This window comes from Parus major, chromosome 1 (assembly GCF_001522545.3).
Source record: "Parus major isolate Abel chromosome 1, Parus_major1.1, whole genome shotgun sequence".
Classification (NCBI taxonomy): Eukaryota; Metazoa; Chordata; class Aves; order Passeriformes; family Paridae; genus Parus; species Parus major.
Window position 1 is genome coordinate 67,904,587 of NC_031768.1, and position 27,486 is coordinate 67,932,072.

At 39.7% G+C, this 27,486-nt stretch overlaps 1 protein-coding gene across 3 annotated transcripts in view; it reads right to left on the reverse strand.

The window, feature by feature from the left end:
• The window catches only part of MTUS2 (microtubule associated scaffold protein 2), a 256,121-nt gene that overhangs the window by 123,221 nt on the left and 105,414 nt on the right, over positions 1-27,486 (reverse strand). For all 3 annotated transcript variants that reach the window (XM_015627010.3, XM_015627033.3, XM_015627016.3), the window contains one exon: positions 19,764-19,970. In XM_015627010.3, coding sequence (XP_015482496.1) covers positions 19,764-19,970 — 207 coding nt within the window. The remainder of the gene's footprint in view (positions 1-19,763; positions 19,971-27,486) is intronic.

The window sequence follows — 27,486 nt, forward strand, 5'->3', positions numbered from 1 at the left end:
AATACAATGTTACAGGAACTCTTGATATGCACAGAAACAATCTTTCCATTAATCTTCACTTGATTAGTGACTGTTTTCATAACAAGGAAAGCTCTATCTCCGATGTGCCATGTAGCACAAGAAATAATAGATTCAGCCTTAAAGCATGCACAGCTAAAGATGAATAACAAATTTTGGAGAGAACTGTGCATCATCTATGATGACAGACAGAAAGCTAACAGAGTGGAAAGCAGGCAAATCAAAAGTAACCAACATCTATAGCACATCTTTAAAGATAAGCCACGCCATCAGGATTTAAGGTACGAATGGATCAGAGCTGTCTCAATAGAGAGTAAGTTTAGTTACCTTTATTACTCGCTTTCTTTGTACAAGATAAAACAAAAAAGTGCCCTGCAAAGTGAGGGAGGCCTAAAACCAGCAGTGACTTCAGGAGGAGGCTCATAGCTCTGGCAGGTTTCTCTGACCATTACTGAACCACGTCTCCTCTTGCTAGAGCCACAAGTAGCTTGCGCACAGGGAGCGTTGCAAGTGCCAGGATCTGCATATCTGAATTTCTCTCCTTGAGATAAGATTCATCCATGCAATCACAGGTGTCTAAAGGTCATTTTTAGACATCTTAATGCCCCTGCTACATCTGCATGGCATTGGAGACATCATATGGTCAAACAAGGTGGAGGGGATCTCCTGTGCTTCCCAAGTCAGCACAAGAAACCTATAGTGACACAAATGAATCCCCCTCAGAGCATCTTCTTATGCCTTTTACTCTTCTTCATTATGTGTTCAATACAGCTCATCTATTTCATTTGTGATAGGAATCTTTTTCTGGACAAAAAAACCAAACAAATAACAAAACCCTGAAAAATCTTCCACAATGAAAATATGTTTATTCTCAGAGGATAATAACCTGCCCCTCAGTCACCCTATCCAAACAAGTCTTTTCCCAACCAGGCTTTCTCAGACAATACTTAGCCAGACCTGAGCAGGAGGCTGGAAAGCTGAACCTTTCAAGTTCATTTTATAGAGTAAACACGTCATTTTAATGCCTTTGACATGGCAGTGTTTTGCCCAGTATAAGCAGCCTCCTGTCTCTGGCACTCACAGGCAGATCTCCAAGGCACTACAGGTTCACAGTCCTGATTTTTGTTTATGGTATTTTTAAGGGCAGAGCTTTGTGGCACAGAAGCCCTGTCTACATATCAGCTGCTTTAGAAGGAAAGAAGTGACATGGGAGTTTTTTAATGCCCCCTGTGCTGTGCAAGATCCACAAGGCTCTTGCAAGGGAAGGGGCTGCGCTTCCATTTATTCTGACCACACTGTGAGTGACTTCAGAGAGTGTTGGAAGGAGCTGACTTTCTCTGAGTGAAGAAAAGCTCATGAGCAAACTGAGCTGGTCTAGTTAATACAGAGTACCCTGCCCTACCTCTCATTTCTGAATTAGACTCTAGGAAAAACTGATAGTTTATCTGTATGTAAATAGAGCTAAACTCCCCTTTTTCTCCATAAGAATTCTCTATCCTATAGTGCAGTTATTTGCAAACTAGCTTAAAGGGCTCATTCATTGCCAAAGCCTACTTATGGGAGAAGAAAGCAGGTTTAGTTGCCCTTGACATAAAGAGTACATTAAAGTTGGAATGACAGTCATGACTCTTGTGCTATGCAGGTGAGTCAGTGCTCTCTGAAGGAGGCTTTCAGCTCCAGATGGTGCAAGAGTTACATGACAGCGAGGATTACTGGTCTGACCTGTAGTCAAGGAGGAACCTGAAATGACATTGTTGCAGTGGGATACGAGGAGGAGGAGGATGTGACGTGTCTTCAGAGCAGGAAGTAGCTGAGGGCAATATTCAGGGCAGGTGTGCCCTTACTGCAGGTGTGCCCAGCAGCAGCTCACAACAGGCAAGCACAGATCATGGTGGGCTTTACCAGCAGCGCCACAACTCAGTCCAGCACAGTCAGTTGCACTGGAGACCTGGAAACAAACCATTCTGCTTCTCCAGAAATAATTCTTGTTCACTTCAGTGTATGATGATTAGCAGCTGTCACCTGTTATGCAGCTCCTAGAAAGGCCTGCCTTCCATCTGCTGATGCAGACGGGTTGATAAGGTGAGCCCAAAATGCCTCGAAAATCCAGCACTCCTTCAGCTGTCTATGCAAACACTATCACACTACTGACAATGCTGCTCCTTTCATCTGTCCCAGCAGCAGCCTGGGACACTTGTTTGGCATGAAAACATCAGTGCTAAGAGGACTCAGGGACAGGGTGAGTGACCTGCTGGGTCTCAAAGTGTTCACAAAGCAGGTAAATGGGGTAGTGGTGTAGAAAACAGAAGAGCTTTTTAAGCAAACAGCAATAGATTTGAGGATGGACAGAAACCCGAACAGCACTGCTGCTGTGCAAGGCACATCTCAGAAATGCCCTGATAGGATGTTTAAAATGAAATTGCTTAGATGGCAACTAATCAATCCACATGGCTGGACTACTGTAAGCAACACCAAACAGTAAGTTCAACTCCTTTTCTTACTGCATTCTTTCATTTCAACTACCAAATGCACCATTTGAAACATAGAGAAGGAACATTTAACTTGGCAGTATCTCTCCAAGCCCACCTAGTTATGAGGCTAGACATTAAAATATCAAAAGGTGCTAATAAATAGTAACAAATAGTTTTTAACAGTTTCATACAGTGGGGTTTATGATGACTTATACTGGTGCATTCATATCGATAAACACACCTCTATTACTTCAGGAGAGATACATACTAGACATAAATTAATTCATACATAATAATAATTTTTTCCTCCTTCTCTGGAACAAAAATAGATTACAGGTAAAGGGTCATAGAAAGGGGTTGTAACTAGTGATACTAATAAAGCATTCAGAGACCACAACTACCCTGAAGTTCAGTTCAAGTTACATTAAGACCACCACTGTACCTCAAAGGAAGGAAAATCATTTACTTTTCTTTTGTATTGTACAGAAGATTTACATTTGAAAAAAAAAAGCCCTATTATTTGAGTTAAAATCTTTCAGGCAACCTCCAGTCAGTTTTCTTGCCACAGTGTCTGATACCACTGCACATTCCAGCACACACATTTCCTAGTAACTAAGCTACATTTAAAAGCTCTTTTAAGGCAGAGCTCACCACCACTGTGTGCAGCACAGGGCTGTGCACCCATCATAGAGCTTCTGGCTGGACAACACCATTTAGTCAGCTTGCAAGCAATGCTCATTAGCACTTGCAAACTTCTGAGTATGTTCACAGGGTTCAAAAATTATTTGGATTAACAAAACCCAAATCAACTGCCACATAAGGCAGTGCAGAGCACAACTGGGTCATTAGATCTCCAGTGTGTGGATTCTTAAGTAATTATAAAAGCATGTTTAAGAGATTAAGTAGCACAATCCAAGGATTGAGAAGGATTTTAAATGCTGAGATATTTATCAGGTAAAATATATATATATATATAACTTTTGATTGTTTTCAGTGATGTATTAAATGCACGCAAAATCTTTCTCTAATGTAGCTTCAGCTACAGTTCAAAATGAGGTAGTCTAACAAATGTATTTAGGACAATGAAAAAAAAAAAAGAATCCACGTGTGGAAACAGGACCAAAGGCTTTATTCAGAATCCTTTGAAGAAAAATCTCCTGTGTTTTTCAATCAGCAGTGTGCTGGTGCAAGTGCTGCATGTTCATAAAGTATTAGTACACCCTTTCTTGCACTCAGGTCCCTCTGGATTTGGGTAGGTTAAAGGAATTGATGGTATCAAATTAATTCATTGATTTTCACTAGTAACAAAGTTACTGCATATTAAATTACAGTTAAACTATTCCAACAGAGTAGAAAAGAAAATGAATAAATGTATCTTATTAAAAAAAAATCAAACAAACCAAACACCAAACCATAAAAACCCAAACAAACAATAAAGAAAGTAAACATGCCTAAACCATTGCGAAGGTAAGATGTATAGATCAGCTGAATAACAGGTAGACTATTTTAACATTTTAAAATCAGATAGATAAGCATATGTTTACTCAATGTGGCTGAGATGTGCTGTGGTTCAGCAAACATCATATAGCTAAGGAGAAGGTGGAACATCTTAATATACTCACTACTGCACAATAAAGAGGAATAAATAACTTCCTGCAATTGCAGCTGGGCCACCTCTCCTGCTACCTCTTAGAGATACTTGTAGTTTTACATTTTGTGTTGGTGAGGTGAGCTCTGGTTGGAGCAAGCAGCATATACCAGCTCTTCTTTTTTTAAAACGCTCTGCTTTTCTTCTCTGATCTGTCACTAAAAGGTACAAATTTACCTGAACAGAACTTAATCTTGGATGCTCATCTTCATATATGGAAATACTTGAAGGTGAGAGGGAAGAGGATAAAGCACATTTTAATTTGTCATGCCTTCAACCTGCAAGAGACCAGAGCTGTAGGAGTTCAGCTGGGTGAATGCCATACCAAGAGCAGTCAGCACATAAATACAAGAGGCACTGCTACATCTCACATTTTTCAAGAAAAAGGACCAGTCTGGGGGGCAGTCCAGATCTTTTAGTGATTCCATATAATATATTTCTCCAGGAAATAAAGGAAAGGCTTGCAGGTAGTGTGTTTGCCAGTCTTCACAGGAACTGGCTAGGGAGTTGGGGCCTTGGGTCATCTTTCTGGCTCCACCTGTTCTCTGACTGGTATCCTTAGGCAAGTTCATATCAACTCTGAAAGATTTAATTTCCTTGACCTTGACAGGTGATTGACTTACATTATAAAAAGTTTTAAGAAGTGGGATTTATATTAGTTTTCTGTAACTATTCTATGTTATGTGATTCAGGGAATCACAATCAGGCAAAGTAGAAAATTCCAAAGGTAAGGAATAGAAAATTATCAGAGGTCTTTGAAAGCATGGTATAGGAAAAAGCTGAAGCACATGGATTGATTCATTTCTACAGAAGGGAAATGAGATGAGACATGACAGGAGTCTTCAAATATGTATTAGGCAGAAACAATTCTCTGCATGTGTATTGGGCAGAAGCAATTCTCTGCATCCTCCTCAGATAGAACAAGACAAGCAGGTATAAACTCTTGCAAGAGAAATTTAGGTTAGATGTCATGAGTTATTTTCAAAAAATATAAAAGAAATAAGCTTCCTAGTCAAGGTCCATCCTTTACACATGATAAACAAAAGTAGAGAAAATCTGCCCCAAATCATGGTCAGTATTACTGATCAGCCATCAAGAGCAAGGACTTCTCACCATGCTGCCCCTGCCCTGTTTCAGTGACCCTACATCCCTGATCTCCCTGAGAAAGCTTTGTGAAAGGCCTTACATATATATTCATTATATATGTATATATACACACACACACACATATATATATGTGTGTATATATATATATATTATATATACATATATTCATTACCATTTTTTAATGGAAAAGGATCTTATCAAATAAGGTCTTTTCTGGCTGCATTCCAGCTATACTTGTACTTGTGCACTAGAGTTTAGTATTACTAGTATTACTAGTATTTAGTATTAGTACACATTAGGACCATGCTTCTAGGCTCATGTCTTGTGATCTATATGAATGTACCTTTAACATCTAACTTCCATCTTTGCAATTTTTTGATTAGCTTGTTCTAATTTCCCTGCAGTTCACATGACACAGTGCTCTCTTTTTCCTGTGCAGTTTTAACAGGGAGGCAGGTCAGCTGCTGGTTCTGTAAAAAAGTCACCAATGGGACTAACTGAGCTCCAAGAAACTGTTTCATAAATTTGAATACTTTGATATGATAAATGCCAGAGCCAGCTTTACAGAGATGAAGGATTGTATTTACTTCACTGCTGAAACATGCCATAGAAGTTCTCCCCCAACTCTGGAAGTCTGAAGGGGACATCATTGCATCATATAAAAGTACAAATGTTCCTAAAACTTTCCCCAGGAAGCAGAGCTTTGTTCCACTGGAAGTGAGAACAAGTGGCTAAGTGTGACATTTGTGTCAGAACACTTCTAACACAGTCTCAAAGCATTATCATGCTCCCCATGACGTGGTTTTGGTGAACTTCTCATCCAGTGCATTGTTCCCACAGCTGGTGTCCATCTTCCCTCTTGTGGTCCCAGAAAGCCCATCTCTGGGTCTGTGTATCCTGGGACACAGCAGGTTCAGAGAGCTGAAGGCACCTGGGCTTCAAATATCCCACCTAAACCCTCCACCATGCTCCAAGGTGGCTCATGTGAGAGCTTCTCCTTTTCACAGGGCAGTGATAGCAAGCAACACTTGCCTGCCTCCAAACAGTTTTCTTGGAAGAAAACAAATTATCATTTACCAACAGCTTTTGACAGAAATTTCTTTAGAAATATGAATGTGTTAAATTGTGCTTAAGAGCCAAAAAATTGACTGAACAGAATTTTCCACCTAAAATAAAGTTTTCTGTGTCTAGCCATATCATGCAACACAGAAATCTATCGCCACACTGCATCCCTTCAGCCAGCAGGCAATTTCTACAGAATCAGTGGAGCTGGTACTAGCACTACCATATGGAGAGGTTCTCCATATTTTTGCTAACTGGAGCTCTTTATCCAGCTGTAAACAGATTAACCTTCAAGTGTATAATAATCTGTTGTGGGGGCTTTTTTAAACAAAAGTGAGATATTTGAAATTGTGGGTTGCTTTTTATCTGTTATTGTTGGAATTCCCACTTGAGCTCACAGTAGAAACACCTTGCTCCTAAGTTCCCTGGACAATATGAATTCCCAGCTGGTGCTGCAGCAGACTGCTGGAGACCTCTCCTTCCAAGGTATACGGCACTGACTAGACCTTATGAAGCCAATGAAAACAATTATTCAAGTCAGTATGAGTGCAAGTGATCCTTAAGCCCTTAATTACTCCCTGTACTTGTACTGTTTAATTCCCATGCATCACTCTGAGTCCTTGGAGAGTTTGTCTTGAAGACCTGTGCTGAAAACCCCTCATGGTTTCATGGGCAGTTTAGGATTCCTGACGCAGGGTGGGTGCCCAGGCCACCCACAGCTAAGCTGTCCCTTCCTGTCTCTCAGCACTTGCAGATTGCTCTAACAATTTTTATACCATGTATCCATTGCCTTTGAATCACTACCAGGAAAACTGCTTAATCTCCAGGACAATACTGCAAAAGAAGCAAAGTGTAAAACCTAAAGTCCCCCTGCCCTTACCAGATGAACAATAATTTATAGAACGTATTGATTCATGTATCTTTGCTAAAATGTTGCTAGAACTGAATAGTTAAAAATCTTCTAAGCCGAATAGAATGAGACAGAAGCGCAGTGTCAAATGTGGCTTATTTATCTCTAGGTCTGCAAGATAATGCTGAACAGAAGTGAAATTTATTATAATTTATATATATATAAGTTATAATATATATAACTATATATTATTATTAAATGTATTTATTCTAAGTGTAACAAAATGCTGTCAATAACATACAACTTGACATGCAGGAATATGTACTACATACAGGGGGACATAAAACACACTAAGTGCTGTACTGACCTAGCTCATTTTACTGCAGTAGGTTCCTACAACTCATGTCCCACTCTCAAGGCAAAATTGTATTAATATTATCAGGTCCAATGCCAAGCCAAGGACAGAGATCAAGCAAGTTGAGAGTGTTTGGCTCTCAGCTGCACTCCTGGTGCAGTGAAACCCCCAGATTCTGTGTGCTGCAGCTGCACGAGGTGAAAGGTCCGACGGTACCAGCAGCCAGCTCTTCACCCCCACTCAGGCAGAGGCAGCAGCACCTTGTTAGCCACAGGCAGGATTTGTGCACGTTCCCAGGGCTAATGTGACTGAGCACACTGTCCACCACAATTGGTTCAGCCAGCCCAAGCTGCCAATGTGAGATACCAGCACACCTAGCCTGGCTCCAAGTGACGGGGCATTATGTCAGGCAGTGGGAGGACGTTGAGTTGGTGATGGAAGTTGCAAAAAGTTCAGAAATCCAACTCCAGGGAAAACCCTGACTTCTTTACAATCCACCCAGTGAAAAACATCTAAAAACTCCAGGAGAGCTTCCTTCCCCAAAAAACTTCCTCTAAAATACAGTGAGGTAAACTTGCAAATAAGCATGCAGTATTTTCCTGGAAGCATTATCAAAGATAATTGCATATACATTTCATTAGCTAATTACAAACTGGAAAAAAAAAAAAAAAGCAGGGTGAAGCTTGGTGTCTGCTGTAATAGAGTCAAATGTTACCACAATTCTTATTTAGGACCAGTTTTCCAAATCATCACTGAGTGCTATGCAAGTGATGGGCAGCACCAATATGAAAGGGAGTTCCTTGTCTACAGCCATAAGAGAAAAACAGCAAAACAGAGATAGTGCACAGGCATATTGGACTCAAACACTAAGAGAATTGCCATATTTAAAGAACTATAAATTGGCAATCCACTGTATTTTAGCAGGAAAATCACCCCATATATGTGGCTATATGGGCAGGAGAAAAGTCATAAATTAACCTTGCTGCTTTGCTTCAACCCTGCCAAGATGCTTCCCACCACCCTGGCTAAGAGAGAAATCTCCTTACAACAGCTGCTGAGATACCACTCAGGGAAACATTTGCCATCAACCCAATTAAAAAGAAAAATTAAATCAGAAATTACAGTTACAAAACTTTGGGCTCCATGAAAAAGCCAGTCTGATTTAAAATGTACCAGTCTTTGATGTTTTAGACTAGTTTTACTAGCTGGGCTTTTTTTTTTTTTATAAACATGATAGCTGGCATGTTTCAAAGTGGGGAATACCAAATGAATCGTAGCTGTGAATTGTTTACCACAACAGTCCACAGTTTTATCTTCCAGCTGTGACTGATAGCAAGCTTCTATCACTCAGTGAGCTGCTCGGAGGCTTTTCTCAATTAATCTGAATTTTTTATCTGCAGGTGCTTTTGATTCACACAATGGGTAGAGAGATGGCAGTTCAGGAGTGCACACATTCCCCAAAGCCATCACAACTGAGCTCCAGAGCAGGACTGTTGGTAAGCCATGCATAATTCAGTACATTTCTTAGAGCAGCTATCGCTTTGCCAAAGAAGTGGGACTGACTTGTGTGCACAAGAGACAGCTTCTTAGCATCAGCTCTTTTTCTTTTAAATTTTCTTGCATCTTTCCTTCAGGTTTAAGCTTTTTTTAAACGACACCTTTTTAAAACACATCTTAGACATTTTTAGAACATACTTCCAAACTATTCTTTGGAAGGCATACAGAGACCATGACGCTACCTCTTATTCTTCTTTCCCACACAGTTTGACAGTGTACAGGCCTGTTCTGTATCTAAATTTACAAGCTGTGACAAGTGATAAATATCCTAATTCTAAAACACTATTGTGTACCTCTGAGACAATTAAAATTCCTTAGATACCTAGATGCAGTACATAATGCATTTAGTCAACATTAGAACATGCCAGAGAAAGAATGTTTTATCCCAGGACACATCCAAGCATCTAAAAATAGGCCTTCAGTTTAAATAAAAGTATTGCAATAACATTCATTGGGAAATCCCCTTTCCTCAGATTACAAAAGTAGTATTAATTTGTAGGTTGTCTCGTGCAGTAAGAACAGAGCAGAAGAGTTTATAAAAAGCATCAAATAAATTTCATATATATATATATATATATATATTAGGAGAAGAATTCTGGTTAAAATTGCATGCACTTTTAATTCTCTCATTTAAACACACAAAATCATACCATACACTTGAGGCCACAGACTGAACTCCAGCCCACACTATTCCATACAGTATAGCAGCAGGGGAAGACAATACAAGAGATTCTGAGGTTTGGCCATAAGTTGTTTTGAATGAGACATGCCATTTTATTCAAAACTCAGCATTCCTCACTCAGTTTTGCTTAGTTTCTCTGGAGGTTGTGAATACCTTTCCAGGAATGGCTGGCAGGAGCACAGTGTAACTGCAATGTGTGACAGACAGGAAGTTAACCACTGACTAAACTTCAATATTTCGCTATCAGGGCACACTGTTTCCGAGATGCATGGCAGTGGTAGGAGGCAACTCATTTACCTTCATTTAACTTCATTCTCTACTCTTAGTGGTGAGGTAGAAGGGCGTCTCCTGACTCTTCTCTGCAAATTAGAAGCTGTTTTCTTTCTTTGTGGTAGTTTAATTAAGGACTACAATGGAATTCATCTTCTTTGGGAGGCTTACTTTAAATAAGAAAACAAATAGAAAAGACTGGTGTCATGTTCAGCTGGAGAAAGGTCCGTGACACGCAAAACCAAACTGATCTGGCCTCATTTTGTCTCACCGAAGTCCACTGTGCAGCATTAGAGCTGCTAGAAGTTGCTGCTGGCATCAGTCCAGCAGCTGGCCGGTGTATGCATCCATCTCCATTGTGTTCTGGTTTGCAGGTTTTACCTTTTTACATAGAAACACACACTGCTCAACTGCTCAAAGCCTAATGGCCCAACCCAGGCAGTGTGCACTGAAATAACAGTGCCCTTACGACTGGTGCATCAGCACACAGTGAGTGACGTGCCCCATCCTGAGACAAACCCCACCGACACACCATCCAGTGTCAAGGTTTATATGGCACAGCTCTTCCAACCAGGTCCAGCTCCCACCTCTGAATCAGGGCACTTTATTCTCTCTTCCTAAATATTCATATTTCTGCATAAGTATTTTTGGCTGTTTAGGCTTCTATGGTAGTGATGGCAACTTAGATTATGTCCTCCTTACAGAGGAGCAGATTGTGAGGTTGGGAAGAGCGTACATTAAAGATTTACACCCTGTAGCCCAGCTTAATCGACTCCTTGCCATAGGGAACAGAGAGTCAAAGGCTTGTTTGTAAGCCACAGAAATGGCAGCACCTTTCTCCTCCAACCACATCAATTCCACAGGTAGACCCTTTAAGCTGCCTCATGGGAAGCATACTACTATTTCTTGGGCTCATCTCCAAGGGACTGAACATCTGCTGCTGCTGCTGATGGTGGTGTCCCTGATGTCTTGCGTGCCAGAAGCCCACAGTTTCTGGTAACTCCCACTCTGGAGGAAATGACTGTGCAACTGTTCCTGTTTTATTCAGTTCCTGGTTACAGGGTCTCAGGCTGACATTTTTCTGCCAGTGGTGGTTTTACTTGTTTCAGACTTTAGTCAGCTTTCTTACAGCATTTAAATGAACTCTGGAATCTCAGGTTGGGAGCCTATGGTCTCACACCTGTCACAAGACAAAAAACCACTACATTGTGAGCTGTTTACAGCCTCATGTAATCTTGTCCAGGCCTCTAGAGATTGTCAAGCAGCAAGCCAGAAGGAAGCTGTTTAAACTGCAATTTTCAAGTTCTTGGATCATAGCTTACAGACTCATGGCAATAATGAAAGCTGCAAAAGATTCTATTCCTTCCTTTATTTCAGATATTCTTAAAAGCAACTGGAAGACTTACATAAATGACCTCAATTTTAACCTGTTTGGACTAGTTTAGTATGATGGAAAAAAATGTCCTGAGTGATATTCCAGCGCAACCTCTACATGGAAAAAGTTCTTCCTCTAAAAATAGTGCTGCACTCTTTTGGCTGTAACACTTCTCACGCTACTAAATTAGAATTCACAAGTCTTCTGCAGGATTCCTAATGGGATCAAAGATTAGAAACATCTTTGAAGTTTGTCTTCCTTTGCTCCACTGTTAATACATACCTGCACTAATCCACCATGGTTCTCCTCAACTAATCAGTCACTCTCCCTCCCAAAAGGGACAGTTTACAGGCTCTTTCCAAATCCCCATTTGTTTGTGTTCATTATCCACACTTCATTTTGCAAGAGCATACCATTTTGTTAATTGATTTTTCATGTTCTATAAGGAGGCCAGTTTTGTTTTCTGAACCCTTTTGGTCTAAATGTGATTTGCCAGTAATATTTACAGTACTTATAACTTCAGTCCTGTTTATTGCTGGTAAGGCAATTGGATTGAACTGTGTGTGAGACAGATTCACATTTTACTTTTGACTACAGCTATTAATAATATGGTTGCAAGGAGATCATCTCAGTTTCACTTTTTAAATTTGGTCCTTGTTGCAAAAGATCAAAGAAACACTGAACTTCAAGCTTATTTTCCTTCTTGTTTAGGAAAACAGGATAACAGCCTCACTGACCTTAAGCAGAAATCATACAAAGGAAAACATAATTTAAAAAATCATTTCAAAATTTACACAACTCCAAACTGTGACACAGGTGTTTTCCCTTGTCTCACTGTGACTCAAAGTTGGCTCATAACTACTATATCAAACTTCTTGTATCTTTAAACTAATACTTATTTTGGGGGAAAAAAAAAAAAATTATCTTTGGAAGAAAGCCTATTATCATAGAGTCTGTAATGATTTTTGTCACTGACAGTAATTGGTTCAGTCAGGCAACTGTTTGATTTACTTAAAGATTTCAAAGCCAGAAGGCCTCACTGGGCTCACTGGTTTCAACCTCACAGACAATACAAAATGCAGAAGTGAACCAGAAGCAATATGTGGTGCTTTTTGAAGATGTATCTTTATGGAGTTGAATGCATCTAGATTACCACAAGCTTTAATTTCAGAAAGCACAAGTACTGCAGATGAAGTCAATGGAATATGCCAGTGATGAGCCCCACAGCTAGACATCCAGAATTAAATCTTTTTAAATATTGATTTATAAACTAAAATAAAATGCATGTGAGGGACATGGTGAAGTAGAAAGTTTCTCAAAAGTCCTGCAAGGTCATACTTCATTAGTGGGAGACTATGAATATTTTAACTGTGATTCCTTTAGAAAGCAAGTGGGGGGAATGAAAAAATTAGGAAAAACAAAAAAGAAAAAGAAAAAAGAAAAAGAGTAACGGATGAGCTCCCATTTCTTCAAAGCTTTATTCCTTAATTTTTCTCTGGGCTAAATTAAAAGATTAATCCATTTCAATGAATACCCACAGGGTTCACTTCTAAATGAGTATTTCCCCCCTCAACAGATAGAACAGGAAGATTAGAGTATGAAAAGGAGACAATTTATAGTGAGTTTTCTGTTCTTAAGAGGGGTTTTAATTCAGATGTGACAGACATGTTCCAGCTGCTGCTTGCCTTCACATTTTCAAGAGGACATTTTAAGTGCCACTGTAGCAAGTGCTGAGTGTCCCCAGAAAGATGAGAGTTGTGCTTGTGCCTGTTACTGGCTCTGGACTGACCGAGGCTTTTCCCTGTAAAATTCACACTGCACCATCAGCTCTCTTCTTCCTCATGTCTCCCTCACATCACTACCAGAGGGGATACCCTTCAGGATAATTGAAGAATAGATGTTTTAAAAAAATGTGATATAACGATTGGGGGGAAAAAAAAAAAAGTTGTTTTAGATATAGCTTCACTGCTTTCTTTGCATTCCTCTAAGAAATTAATGAAGTTAATCACAGTCATGATCTCCTATTGACCAGGGAAGCACAAAATCAACCACAGGACACCTTTAAAACAAAGAAGGGGCTGATGACACCTCCCAGTATAGGGGCACTGAGCAGGTTTCCACAGTCGCGACATTCATGACACTGATTATTGAATCAACATCTTCCCACAGAGTCAAAGGACAGAGACACCTTGGGTGTCTGTAATGGGAATAATCTTATCCTGGGGCAATGCCCTGCCTTCTCCAGTGAAACTGGTGTCTGGCAGCCTGGTGTGCAAGTGGTTTGAACTACTTTTTACCCTCTGCAGATTAAACACTGAGAGTCGCCATGACTAAATTAGGTGCACATAATCAGCCAAATAATCCTGTGTGGAAATGGGCCAGGAAAGAGGATTTGTCACTATCTGTTTCTTCCTCGTCGTCCCATTACCCAATACATGCAGAACATTTGTACTCTCCCACCCCATTTTACGGACAGCAAAGTGAGGTGGATAATTTAAGCCACTTTTTAAAAGCCAGACAGAAATAAGTGCCAAAAACTGGAACTGGAGCTGCCGTGTATGAGCCAGGACAATTTTAGAACATAGACACAGAATCTCCCAGACTGGACTTCTTACACTAAAACCACAGATTTTATATGGCACTTTATAAAAATAACAAACACGATGATTAAGCACTCAAGTTGAGCTGGCACGAGAGCTTGGCAAAACTCTTTCAATAGCTCTTTGCTCATAAAAAGCAAGCTTTGCAGAATTCAGAGTTTCATGGATTTCTTCAGTTTTGACAAACTTAAGCTCAGCAAAACTGAAACCCCTTTAAATATTTCAGGTTGGCTTCTTCATATAAAAGTAGTTCTGCATTTCCAAACCAGCTTGATCTTCCTGCCTCTACTTATTCATTAGAAGGGGTGCTGAAGGTCCCCCCAGTGTGGAGCTGCTCCTCTCTGCTATGTGTTCTGATGGGCAGGGGAAGAGGTAATAATGGAGATAGTAAAGACATTATCTAAGCTATTAAAATAATATCACATTTAAAATACTGTTACAAGCACCATAAGCCCCTGAAATAAATAGCCAACTTACACCTCAGCACTGTTGTTTCAATCTCTACAAACAGAGAAACCCCTGTGCCCACACCCCCAAGTATTTGAACTTATTTTCTCCCCATCATTAGCAACTAGAGTATAAAAAGGAAATGCTGCTCAGTAAGGACAGCTAAAATGTCTTATAGACCTTGCTCTTCTTGGCTGGCATACTGCACTTTTCCAGATGCTTCACCCCACAAAGCTGAGAATCTCAATACTGTTCTATTTTAGTCCTATTCACAGTGAAATGATGGCATAAAGTGATTCTTCCATCAAGGCATTAATATGAGAACAGGATGAGAAGGAAAAAAAAAAATTGAATTTGTCATGTAGAAAACTGAACATAAAATCAGTCATAGAAATATGATTGGAAAGTATTTTCATGCAGGAAAATTCATATTTACATAATACTTATGTATTTAAGAACAACTGGTATACCTGTCTACCATGTGACAATTTTGAACGTTTTACCCATTTTGGAGGCAATTAGGCATCTATTTTAGGCTTCTGTGCTCACTCTAATTTCTTCATTTCTCCACCCACCTGAATCTGACACTTTGACATTTTTGCTTGTTAGAATGGAAATTCAACATGTAGCAAGGCCAGGCAATGCAAGGTCAAAAACCAGTGAGAAATACATATACTGAAGGAAGGATCATGGAGGTTTACATCAATAAGACATGCAGTTTCATTTTTCTGTAATTTTTAACAAAACAATAGCTGTCATGAGATACTAAAACAAGTTTTGAAATATTCATCACCATTTTCTTGTTCAGTCTCAAAATAAATTGCTTCAGCACTCAGAGCTGTGGGTAGGTATTGAATAGCATTATGTCTTTTAGTCTAGCACGTCGACGGAGAAGAATTGCCTCTAACACCGTGCTATTGTTCTATTTAAAGAATCTTAAGCAAAAGGGATTTCATTGCTTGAGTTGGAAGATTATTTAACAGACTAGTAGACCTTATGACTATGAAGTATTTCCCAATATTATACTGACATTCTTCAATTTGAACTCACAGCACTTAGCACACCTTAACTCACTCGAAACAATCCACCCTTCTTCCAATCCCCCACACATCACATTCTTCCACAGTGCTTGACAAACTCCTTCCCTCGTGGCACTTGCAGCAAGTTAAGAGTCTATGCTGATGATGCACACAGAGCTAATTGTGTGAGCAGGACATTCAGCTGATCACTCAAAATGCAGATACAAGTGAGAGGACTCTAAGCCCCTCAAACCAGTAAAACAGAAGTAAACCAGTATGTACACTCTGAGGATGGTGTTACCTCACTGCAGAATCACAAGGTAATACTGGGAATCTTATACTGGGAACCACAGCTGTGGGCCTTTGGTGGATGACATGAACCTCTCATGCAAGTTTTATTGGGGCAGACACAGGCAGAGCTTCCATACGGTGCATTTAAAATTCCAAAGGAAAATACACAAAGTATTTTGTATTAGTAAAGTATTTTGTTATAAGTTGTTTAAATTGGAAGTTTTTCTTTCTGTTTACACAATTGTTTGTCTCTACTCCAAACCATAGCGGTTTCAACTTTAACATGACTTTCTAGTCATTCACTTTTTCTCGTATTTTGCAGAATACATTCACACTCCTCTAACACTGAAGTATCTCAATTTTTCAATTCCAGTCAATTTAGACCGTAAACAAGCAACAGGTTTTTAGACATACAAAACTCCCTTTTTCTAAATAAAGAATAATGGTTTAAAATATCAGGCATTTTTTGAAAACCTCAAAAGTAGTACACCAGAGCTGGGGCTAAATTTGAATTTTTCAGGTAATCTTGAACAAGAATATTAGTGGACAAACCTATCTGTGGCACAGAACAGATCTGTGGGGTAGAGAGAGCAGGACCTGGAGCTGAACCTCAGCCTGGGCTTTCCCAGAGCTGCCCCTTCAGTCTCAACACAAGATAGGGCAGCACCTCATAGGAGCAGAGCCCTGTTACAACTGATCCTGGTTAGCAGCTGGTGGCAAGACTGTCGCTGTTGGCATGCTATTGGCAAAGAGGAGCCTGGCTGATAGTCAGAATCCTGGGATGGAACTCCAGGAAAGACCCAAGGACAAGCAGAACAAGTACTGAGCAGTGTGTCCTGTCTCATCATGGGAAAAAAGAACAGTCCCTCCGCCTCAAATCCAGTTAATTGAGTCCATCTGAATGGGTGAGGTATTGCCAGGAAGTCAACCAAGAAGCACAGCACAGGCTCCGTGCACATCCAGGCTTACTGCTGTTAGAGGGGTCACAGGAAGGGAGAAATCTGGTGAAGAGCAAAACTTCCACATCACAGCTCCATTAACAAACTTCCCCTCAACACAAACATCACGTCTCCTTATTCTAAACAAGTGGGCTTTACTCCCCAGACAGAGACACTAGCTGGGACTTCTGAAAAGAAATGTGTTTAGGCAGAACTAGCACCACAAGACATCTGGGAGAGGAGAGAAAAGCAAGAATAGGATCTCACTGGGGTCTCTTAAAGAATCACTGTTTACCCTAAAACACTCCATCCCTAAAATAAACCAGTGTTTTCCTCTCACCTAGCCACAGTCATTGGCTTTTTAGTAACCTACAATATGTCATGATTTTGAAATGAGCCCCTTGATTTACAACAGTAGTAGCTCCTCTATTTATAACAAATTCACACTTGTATGATATTATCAACTACTTTTGTCTCTGTGACATGCAGAGATGCTGCTTAAATAGAAAATTGTGTTATGTGTGTTTGAAAACTTCTAAAGCTAGATAATTTTGCATTTTGCTACCCTACTGAGCTAGGAAATTAACAGTAAAACTTTTTCTTGCCCTCCAGGAGACCCGATTTAGTCAAAGACATGATCTCAGGTAGTAGCTACAGAATCAGCTATTTATTTAATTTAAATAAAACTGTTCTTCCAGCAGACAGTGAAGGGAGGAAATAATATGTCATGCTAAGATTCCTGAGCTAATATTTCTCCCCTACATCCTTTCTGTGCATGTTGAAGTGCACTGCTGCTCTGTGTTAAATAAGCAGCGGTAGAATGGAAAGCAACTAATTTGTGCTCCCTGGGTGCTGGGCAACTAATTTAACTCTTGCTGGCACATAAACTATAAATAGAAAAAGAAGGTAATGTTTCATACCAATAACATTTCTATGAAAGTTAATAAACTAACAGTAAGGAAACATTTTTTCATCCTACCTATCTGCCCCATGAACAGGAGTCCAAAGCAAGCAGGTGTTGTTAGGTGTCACCTTCCTTCATGACTTACCAAGGGCTGGCACCAGATGTGCCCTCACCTGCTTGGCAGCACACCTTCTCCTTCCCCCACCCTCATCCAGGATGAAGCATTATCCTTTTGGAACTAAAGAACAGACTTCTGGGCCAGACATCATGTCACAGGAGAGAGGGCATGACACTTGGGAGGGGCTCATTCTCTTGCTCTCACATGGAGGTAGAGGGAAACCAGGCAACAGCTTCCATGAGTTATCTAACTTGGCAGCAAGGGCAAAGTTATAGGTGCTGTTTTTCATCAGGTAATGGGCTGAGCTCATCTCTACATGAATTTGTACAAGCAGAACACTTCCCCTGGGTAAATTTCATACCCATCAAAAGTGATCTTGAAATATGCACAAGCTGGTCACAACAACCTGATCCCAACACTAAAGAGCACTATCATCCTCAGCTGAGTCAGCTGAAACCAAATGCTTCCACATCCTTCCAGTGATTGGAATGTGGTTTCACTTTTTATGGGCTTAATGTACAAAGATAATATAAAAATACACCAGAATATATAAATGAAATAAATTTCTTTCTAGGGAACTGAAGAATCAGATTTAACTTTCTATGTCTGAGATTGCTAATGCTTCTTCCACAGGTTTTTTTTAACTATAAATCAATTGATTTAAATTCAGCAGCTTGGAGTATTTTGTTTTTAGATTTGTATGAACCTGTATACATTCAGTGTGTTCAAGGATAGTGCTGTACCTACAGATGTCATTTTTTTCAGATTCCCACCTGAAACTGGTAAGCAACAATATAACTTGCAGAGACGTAGTTTAGATCTGATCAGATATCAGGTAATTCTGTCCTTAACACAGGTGTTATATAAATAAAGACTGAAAGACTACAACACCAGATAAAAGAAGTTTTCCAAAGGCATAAATGTAGGGTGAAAGCACAAAGTGAAAGGGGTTGGCTAACCTCAAAGTAAAGTTTATTAGGAAATAACCAAAAATGAGTGATCAGTCCAACAGTGAAACAAGATACAAGCATGCTTGGGAGCATTGGAAAAGTTAGAAGTCCCTAAAGACATTATTCTTTTGCATTTCAATCACCCCATGTTAAGGGGAAAGACAAAATCCTTAGGGTTTTAAACTATATTAATTGTATTTATTGCAATTAATTTCAAATTAATACAAACAGTGAAAGATTCAGGAGCCTGCAGCATCTTGTCTCCTCTGCTGCTTCATGTCACCTGGCGGCCCTGTCTGCTCCCCTCCTGGGCTGATACCACTTGCTTTGATATTGACACAGTTTAGGCTCAATCCAGTCTTCAAAGAAAAATGGGCATGAAAATCCCTCAATCCCCCTTTCTGCTCTGAGCCCAGGGAGTGAACACATTTCCCAAGGACTGCACAATCCAGTGGGTATTATTTTCTACTTAACAAAATTAATAGCCTCTACAGAAAATAGGGATTGTTCAAAGTCTGGTAGATGTACTATGATATGAGTCCTGACCCCTTTCATATCACTGGCATTATTTGATCAATTTCCTAAACTAAATTTATTATACTGAATATTAAGAAGCAGAAGAAAATTAGATGCAAAAGACCATATCTCTTATTTTAGATAATATTTGTCCTGTTCTGTATTGGCTGCCATTTACTTGCCAAACACAGTTCACTCTGTTTATTTACAGTTTCAGCTTGTAGGAAGGGATGTTCCAGATAAAAAAAAAATACAAGAAAGAATGCCTCAGATTCGCCCTTAATGGAATTTTCTTCATAGCAGGGAAACAACCTCTTCAACATTCAGGCCCTATTTATCTGTTACTATTAATATTTTAAATAGTTGTTAGAATTAAGTGATTGTTTATTAATACTTAATAATTATCATTAATATTTTTAAACCACTGGGCAATCAAGATAGCAAACCAAAGTCAGCAGCACAAAAGAGATTAGCTAGCACTGCACAGATTCCATTAGTCCTGAACTATGTGGAAACTAGTCTGGACAATCCTGGAACACACATGTTCACTATCCCCCCAGAAAGAAGAGCACCTTTGGGACTTACGGTTGGTTGTCCTGCTCTGGTCACTCTGAGCGCTGTCGTTTGACTGGTTGCTGGAGACAGAGGACACACTGGAGCTCCTGACAAAACCAAATGCAGCCAGCTTAGCTGCTGGCAACCGTGAATAACCTGGGGGACGAAGTCCAGATGGGCAGGGCTTGGGGAGATTTGATTTTGCAGCACTTGGACATGATCCTTTCTTAAGATCAACTGAAAGAAGGAAAAAGAAGGAAATTTTTGTTAAATAAATGAACTGGGAGATGCTGACCATTACCTGTATCTCCCAGCTACATAAAGGCAGCATCATTAAGACTGAACACAAGTTTTAATGACTGATCAGACTTCAGTGATGTCTTATTCTGTGCTGCATTAAAAAGACATTTGGTGGAAAAATTACAGGTCACAATCATTTTTAAAAGGTGAAATGTATCAAGTACCTATGGGGCATAGCTCAAACTTCCAGCCAAGTAACATAGTTCAACATTGGTACAAATTTCTTTCAATGTTACCTTCTTCAATGCTGTATCACTTTCTAATTTTGCATTTATTATGTGCCAATTAAAAAAACTCACAGAGACAAACACGCTATGCATAACCTCCAATTTTGGAAAGTACTGTAGACCAGCAACAATCCTCTTCAAGTACACAGGACTTCTTTATATTTCATCAAAGAAAACACTACTTTGAAGTTATTCTTTCAAATTCTACTAAAAAAATTTCCCTTTTCCTGCGCCAAGCCTGGGAACAAGGACATGACCTTGTAGTAAAGTCCTACTTTTTTAACATACCACTGGCCATTTCCAGTGATGGACTTCTCCTTGTTAATACATCAGCCCATGCAAGAGACATCCACCAGGTCTCAGACAAGTGCCAGTAGCAGGTTTTTAACACCTGAAGTTAGACCACAGCAGCAGTTCAGCTGTGATGTCTGCCTGTGGTTACAAACCACTCATCTGTCTTCAGCTTCGGTCCCAACCTCCACTCTGCTGCTCTTGCTCAGGTAAACTTTACTAGGCAAATACAGAGCACAGGTTCAGATATTCCTCTTTTCCTTCACAGGCCAAAGGTCCATGATCATGGCAGTCTTGCCTTCAAGGTCAAGGACCAAAGATTTTGGTTGGAAGGTCTGGATACCAAGTGACTCCAGACCTCAAATGTACAAAAATTTGGACAGAGCTTCCTAGATTTGAGAATACCAGATTCCTGTTGCTTGTGGAATCCTGTGCAGCAAAAATGCATATTTTTTAAAAAAAATACTAACAACAATCCCCAAAACCTGATGCTAGAGTGTTTAATCAGGACCAGCAAGCTAGGAGACAAGGCAGCATTAAAAGCTATCAATGTGTTCTGCCAGAAAAGGCCACAAAGTCACCCTTTCTCCTTTCTTATTCAGTGAACACTATTTGTACACTAGCCTGACACAAACTTCAAAGAAAGAAGTGAACATTCATAATATAAAGAAAAATACAAATTAACTGCACTGTAAGAATATGGCCATATTATTACAGTATTTAATTCTTTTGTAAACTATGTAGGTCACAGCCTTATTAATTTTAATGAAGCATTTCACTTTGAGAAGACTTTAGAGAAAACAGGATTAACTCCTTTGAGCAGTAAAATGTTACAGGGATTTTGAAAGATACTTGTGTACCTCATCACAATACTAATGCTAAGCTTTGTTTAACGTAACTGAGCTTTTGTAGAAATAGGTGTAACACCAAGCTAAAAGGAGTTTTGTTCTCCTATGAAACACACTCCTATAAAGATGTAAAAAAATGCTTCTTGCTCAACAAATAAAACAGTTTATATACTCCTGGCTCTTAAAAATGCATTTCTGTACCCACTTTTCCCAGGCTGAGGCTTTTATTAAGACTCAAGGAGGTGGATTTCTACCCTTGCCAGCCCAGAGAAGTACATGCTGTGCAGAGTAACCCAGATAAAAATAACAAGTATCTATAGTGAGCAATAGAAGACTGCTAAAATCCCCATTCACTTTTCTGGCACCAGCAGAGACAATTTTGGACTATGATCCTGAATGTGGCTTCATTTGGACATTGTGAAGAGGGGCTCAGAGGCAGCCATGGGTTCCAGGTGCAGGCGAAGGGCAGAGCAGGCACATTAGCACAGAGAAGAGATAACCAGTGATGGTCACCCTCAGTTTTTTCCAGGTTTGTGCAGTGCTGCTTTGACAGTGGCCTACTACAGCTAATTTATGGCTAGTTGAAAAGCACCAAGACTTCTTCCCTACTCACTGCAAAATATTCCATGTGCTGCATCTGGGACAGGACCAAGTCCAGGCACCCTCCAGGTCTGAAGCCAAGTACTTGTGGTGAGCAGCTGCAGGTGCAAGGAACCTGCCCAGCTCAGTGGCAGCAGGGAGAAGGTATGGGGCTGTCTCTCGTGGGTTTTACAGGTTTCAAAAAAATGCACCTGGACTACATAAGCTGAGGTTTCTTTTCCTAAAGCATCACTGAAAACTTTAGAGAAAACTTAGATGGAGGGAGAGATATTTCCATTTTACAGCAACTATAAATATCACAGACCTCCTGCAACAAAATAGGGGAAATTCCACTGGGGCAGTGGGATAAAGTTAGAAATGGCTTTATTCATTTCAGACATGCATGGCCTAAGGCAGTGTGGCTCACCTGGGACTCCCAGGTCCCCAGCTCAACCACAAGGATGCCCACATCAAGCCCCCAGACTGATTGTTCTCTGCACACTCTCTGCTCTGTAACTGAGCACAAGTGTCACTGAAGAATTTACTTAAAACCAGAAGGGTTTTGGTGACAAACTGCCCAACCATCTTTATTTTTCCTTCAAAGTCATTCTTCCAGACTTGGGCAGAAGAGTCAGTGTTTTTTTCTCATACTTTTTTTTTGTGTGTTTCTAGTTTATGACTTCAATTCAAATTCTCTCTGAACTAACAATATTTTGCATCTTGAACTCATCATTATCCTTAAATTATTTTTCACTTTTCTTCTTTGTAATCCAGTTCCTCTGTACCATGAGGACCTGGGGGCAGGACATTATCCTCATTAGGGATGCATTCAAATCCTTAAAGCTAAGTAATTTTGTGTATTCTTTCTCATTAAAATACATAAGACATCAGCTTATTGTATGCATTTTCTGTTCTAAACATCATCAAGTTTTCTCATGCATTTTTTTTGCTTTATTTCTGTTCCTTAAAAGTATAGAAGTACTCCTGCAAACAAGGTCTGTGAGTTCAAAACAAAAGTTATTTTAATGAGCAGCTTTTATTTTAATAAAAATCTGCCAAAATAAGCCTAAAAATCTTTCTAGTTGTCTCACTGCCTGAATTAAGTATCATTGTCTGTATGCACACAACTGATTTTCTATGACACTTCAAGCTGTTCCCATCCAGAAACATAAAAACATTTTGAGTTAGGGACTGATTGACACAAAGTAGATGTGCCTGGGGAGACTTAATAAAAGTCTGAACTTCACTTCTTATGCGTCCCCACTGCACGCAGAATTGCATCTTCGTGCATGGGTAAAAAGCAACTTTCATGTAACTTCTCTGTGAAATCTGAAAAGTGTTTTAGCTGAAATGAATGAAAAATTAAAGAAACGAGTTATACAGATATCTTCTTATGAAGAAGTGTAGCAGTTCAAGACGTTAAAACTCTGTACTTCAGGGACTTTTGGCAAGTCTTTGTTATCTGGTCGTAGGGTTTTTTGTTTTCTTTGCTTTCCCTTTTTTTAATTTTTTATTTTTTTTAACCAGCATTTCTGTTAAAACTTTAATCATTAGATGTCATATTCTCTCACTTACTGATGATCTCAACATCACTATTCTCATTTCATATTGGGAAATCTGGGGTAAAAAACTTACCTCCAATGTCACCACATCAGTCAGAGATAATACAAGCTGAGTTAACCCAGCTCAGAGTTAACCCAAACATTGGTATCTTTGCAGATTAAAAACGAATCACAAAAGTGAGATACCTAGTCTGCCACTACCTTTGTGGTTTCCCTGTATAGACATAACAGCTTCTCTCTGAAGCAGAACTGAGGAAAAGGGCTTTAAAACAGAGGCTTTAATGATTCACACCTAAACAGCAGTGAGCAATTTGGGCCCAGCTGCCCTGATGGTCTCTCATCCAAATACTGTCAAGCCTGGGACAGTTCAGTTCTGAAGGCCAAACAATTGTCACTGCAGAATATTGATTAATTTCTGAAGGGTCAGTCCACCATCATATGGTAGTAAAAGCTCACCTTCTTGTGATTCAGATTTAAAAGCACCAAAAACCTGCTCTGTGCCTTCCCAGCTCCCAGGCAAACCAAGGCTGGTTAGCACATTCTCAACACCCCAAGAACTTGTCATCTCACAATTCATTCAAGCTGCAAATGTCCATGTTTGCTTGGCAGCTAACGTGAAAAGCATGGCATCCCTCAAAAACCGTGCAGCACAGGAATCATTCGTGCGTGAGTCCCACTCATTGCACTTTCCACTGGCAGCCCAGAGCAGTCAGAACACTTCTCTACACTGGAGCTTCATCTCATCTGTCCAGCTGCTGCCCACTGGCTGCTCAGAAGGGCTGTGGAGGTCCAGCCAGAGACAACCCTTGGCTCTCACCAGGAAGGACGCAAGGTAGGAAATATTTACTTGCTCCTACACCCAGATTGCTCCACATACTGTTCTTATGAATGACAACTTGGCACCACTGTCATAGAGACAACCCTTCTGAAATGACGAGGTTTAGTTCCTTGAAGACACAGTAACTGGAGCAGAGAGGTGGCAGATGGTGATATCTCAAGTAAGATGACAATGTCCTTAAAAAAAACTCATGGGGAAGTGTGTGCGTCCCTTTGAAACTTAGTTTTTATTTTTTTAAAATGAAATTCAGTCAGATTGCACTCTCAAAGGAAACAGAGAGTGCCAACTGACAACTCTGCAGGTTAGTGGAGGACAGAGAACATTCTCCTCTCTGAACTATTCCACTGTCCCTCTTTCCTTAAATGTTTAAGAAGCTTGCCAGTTCAAACCCAAGTACCTCAGACTGCAAGTTCTGACAGAGCTGGAGTAGTAGCAAGGCAGCATTTCAGGAAGTGTCCTCAAAACCTCTTTTCTATCATCACATCTAATTTACATGTTCAATTAATAGGCCACTATTGGGTTGTTTATTCCTGAGAATAAACATGGAAATAAAGCTTTCCTGCTGGGAGAAAGCTGTGTACATGTTGTGGCATTTGAGATGAAATACACTATACATATGCAAAGACACAAATAAATGCATGTATCTCTGTCTGTCCGAGGAATGAGAAATATCGCAGTCCTGAATTATGGGTAAATTCTATCTTCAATGAAAGTTGACTTGCTTAGAAATGAGAGGAACAGCTAGACCCTCGGGACTGACAAGTTTAATACACAGAGAGGTGATAAGGAAGTAACATTTCATTAACTCACTATTTGAGAAAAAAATACCCTAAACACTGCTGAAAAATGTAGAATTAAGTTAAATTAATGAGCATAATTAAAGTGAAGTTTTAATGATGAGATCTCTGTTACACTTTTCAAAATCAGACATTAATTCCATCAAAATAATCAGCTAATGAATGCAAATCCTAACACACTTGCTTCAAGAAGTCTTTATAACCAAGGAAAACATATTAATATTTTACATGTTATAGACACAGTATGCTTCAACGCTTGTTTTGAATTACAAGTTTCCCATAGAAAGAACAGAGTCTATTTGCATAAAAATAAACAAATATTAAGCTTTCAGAGACTCCATGGCACCTATATCATAATTAAATGACTTCTTATTTTACCTGCTTTACAGAATGCTTTTTCTTACAGTCAGGCTGCTTGTCTGACCCACCTGAGGCAAAGCATCCCTGAAGGAGCAGCACTGCTTAATGCCACCATTGCCACCACATGTCCTATACTCTACTGATGAAGAAGGATTGCTGATCCAACTACACTTTAGGTATCACTTAGAGGTTTCACTTGAGGGAGCACTCATCATTATTTTACTTTCTACTTGGCGTAACGTAAAACTAACAAAACCCTTTTAATGCACTTATAATACTTGCAGTCCATCACAGCAGTTCAGGGATTTAATTATCAATTATTTCAGAGTCAGTTTTATGAGGATTAGTATTGTACATGGGCCAAACCACTCAGCTTATCAGTGCTGCTTAACCAGACAGCTGTATTATGAATGGTATGGCAAAGGGGAATAAAATCCTCATTATGAGGCACTGCTGCTGTCCTCGATACTGTGCCACAGCGATTTCAGTTTAAAAGCCTCTGTGGTCCTGCACACTTTGTCACGGGATAGCAACTGGCTAGATCCTTCTGTTTCCATTACCTCAGGGCTGGACTGCTATCATTAGGATTGGAAACTGGATTAAAAGCTCAGGATCAAGCTGCAAGAGATGCTGATTAGCAATCTTGAAGGCAGGCCTGATATCCCTGACAGAAAAATACCCCTCTAGTCCCTAGCTGCTTTTGCTGAGGCTACCCAAGCTCTCACACCCCACAACACCCTTGAGAAAGCCTTACTGGCTCTGCATGCCAGGTGCTGACCACATGCTCATGCATGTCATTTGCTCGTGTTTGCAGACTCCATCAAAGCTGTGTTTAGTCTTGTTTTTCAAATAGTGCAGCAGATCCAATGATGCAGATCAAATATACTGCAAATAATACTCAGCTAACAGCCAAATTAAGGGAAAGTGGTTGAAAATGGCATTTGGTACCTTAAAACAGATGGCTAAAAGGTGTTTGGACCTACTATGAGCCCCTCCAATTAACACCCCAACACCTCTGGCATGCCAGGGGTTGCTGTCCCATCCAACCCCTCCACAGCAACCAGCAACACATCTCTGGTCTGCATGTGTGCTCTGCTGTGGATACAGGCACAGGAATCAGTCCTCTGATGCCTCTGCACTCCTGTACCAGTCTTGTCCTACCTTCTGTCACCTCTGCCTCTTTCATGAGCAATTCATTCTTCTTGAAAGGAATTATTTAATAGGAAATTAATTTAATAGGAAATTCTTTAAAAGGAAGTATTAAAGACAAAAAGTCTGGTAAGCTGACCTATAAAGTTATACATTGCTGATAGAAAGATTAAGTCATTTGAGGAATACATGGAAAAATGTTTTAATCAAGAAAAACGTGATTATAAGAAAATCTTGAATGGATCATTGGGAAATAAAATACCAAAAATAAATGAATGTAAAGAAACAAACATAAGATTTCAGAAGTACATGAAAGATAAGTAAGAGGAGGCATTAAACCAAAGGAAAACAATGAAAAGTACTTTTCAACAGAAAAAGGTATTGCAGAAAAATTAAACACATTCTTCATCTTGCAAGGAAAATGGAAGGCGAGATGCCAGAGGTGAAACCAATGTGTCCTGAGGTGGACAGTGAAAAACTGGAGACATTAGCAACCTCTTCAGAACAAGTCCTGTGTAATTTAAAATCCATAAAAACAGTAAGAGCCCAAATACCAGATGAGACACACTTTGGGGTCCTGGAAGAGATGATAGAGAGATTATTGGTCTACCAGGAGTTATCTTTAATACCCTTTCTGAAACAGCGAGGTATGAATAGACTAGAGAGAAACAAGCAAAACAACAGTTGTAGGAAGCAAATTATGGAGAGCCATGAATTAAATTTGACCTCCAAAGCAGGAAAGGTCCAAAAAATAATTTGTGATTTAAAAAAATAATTAAAAATTTAAAAAAATTAAAAAACC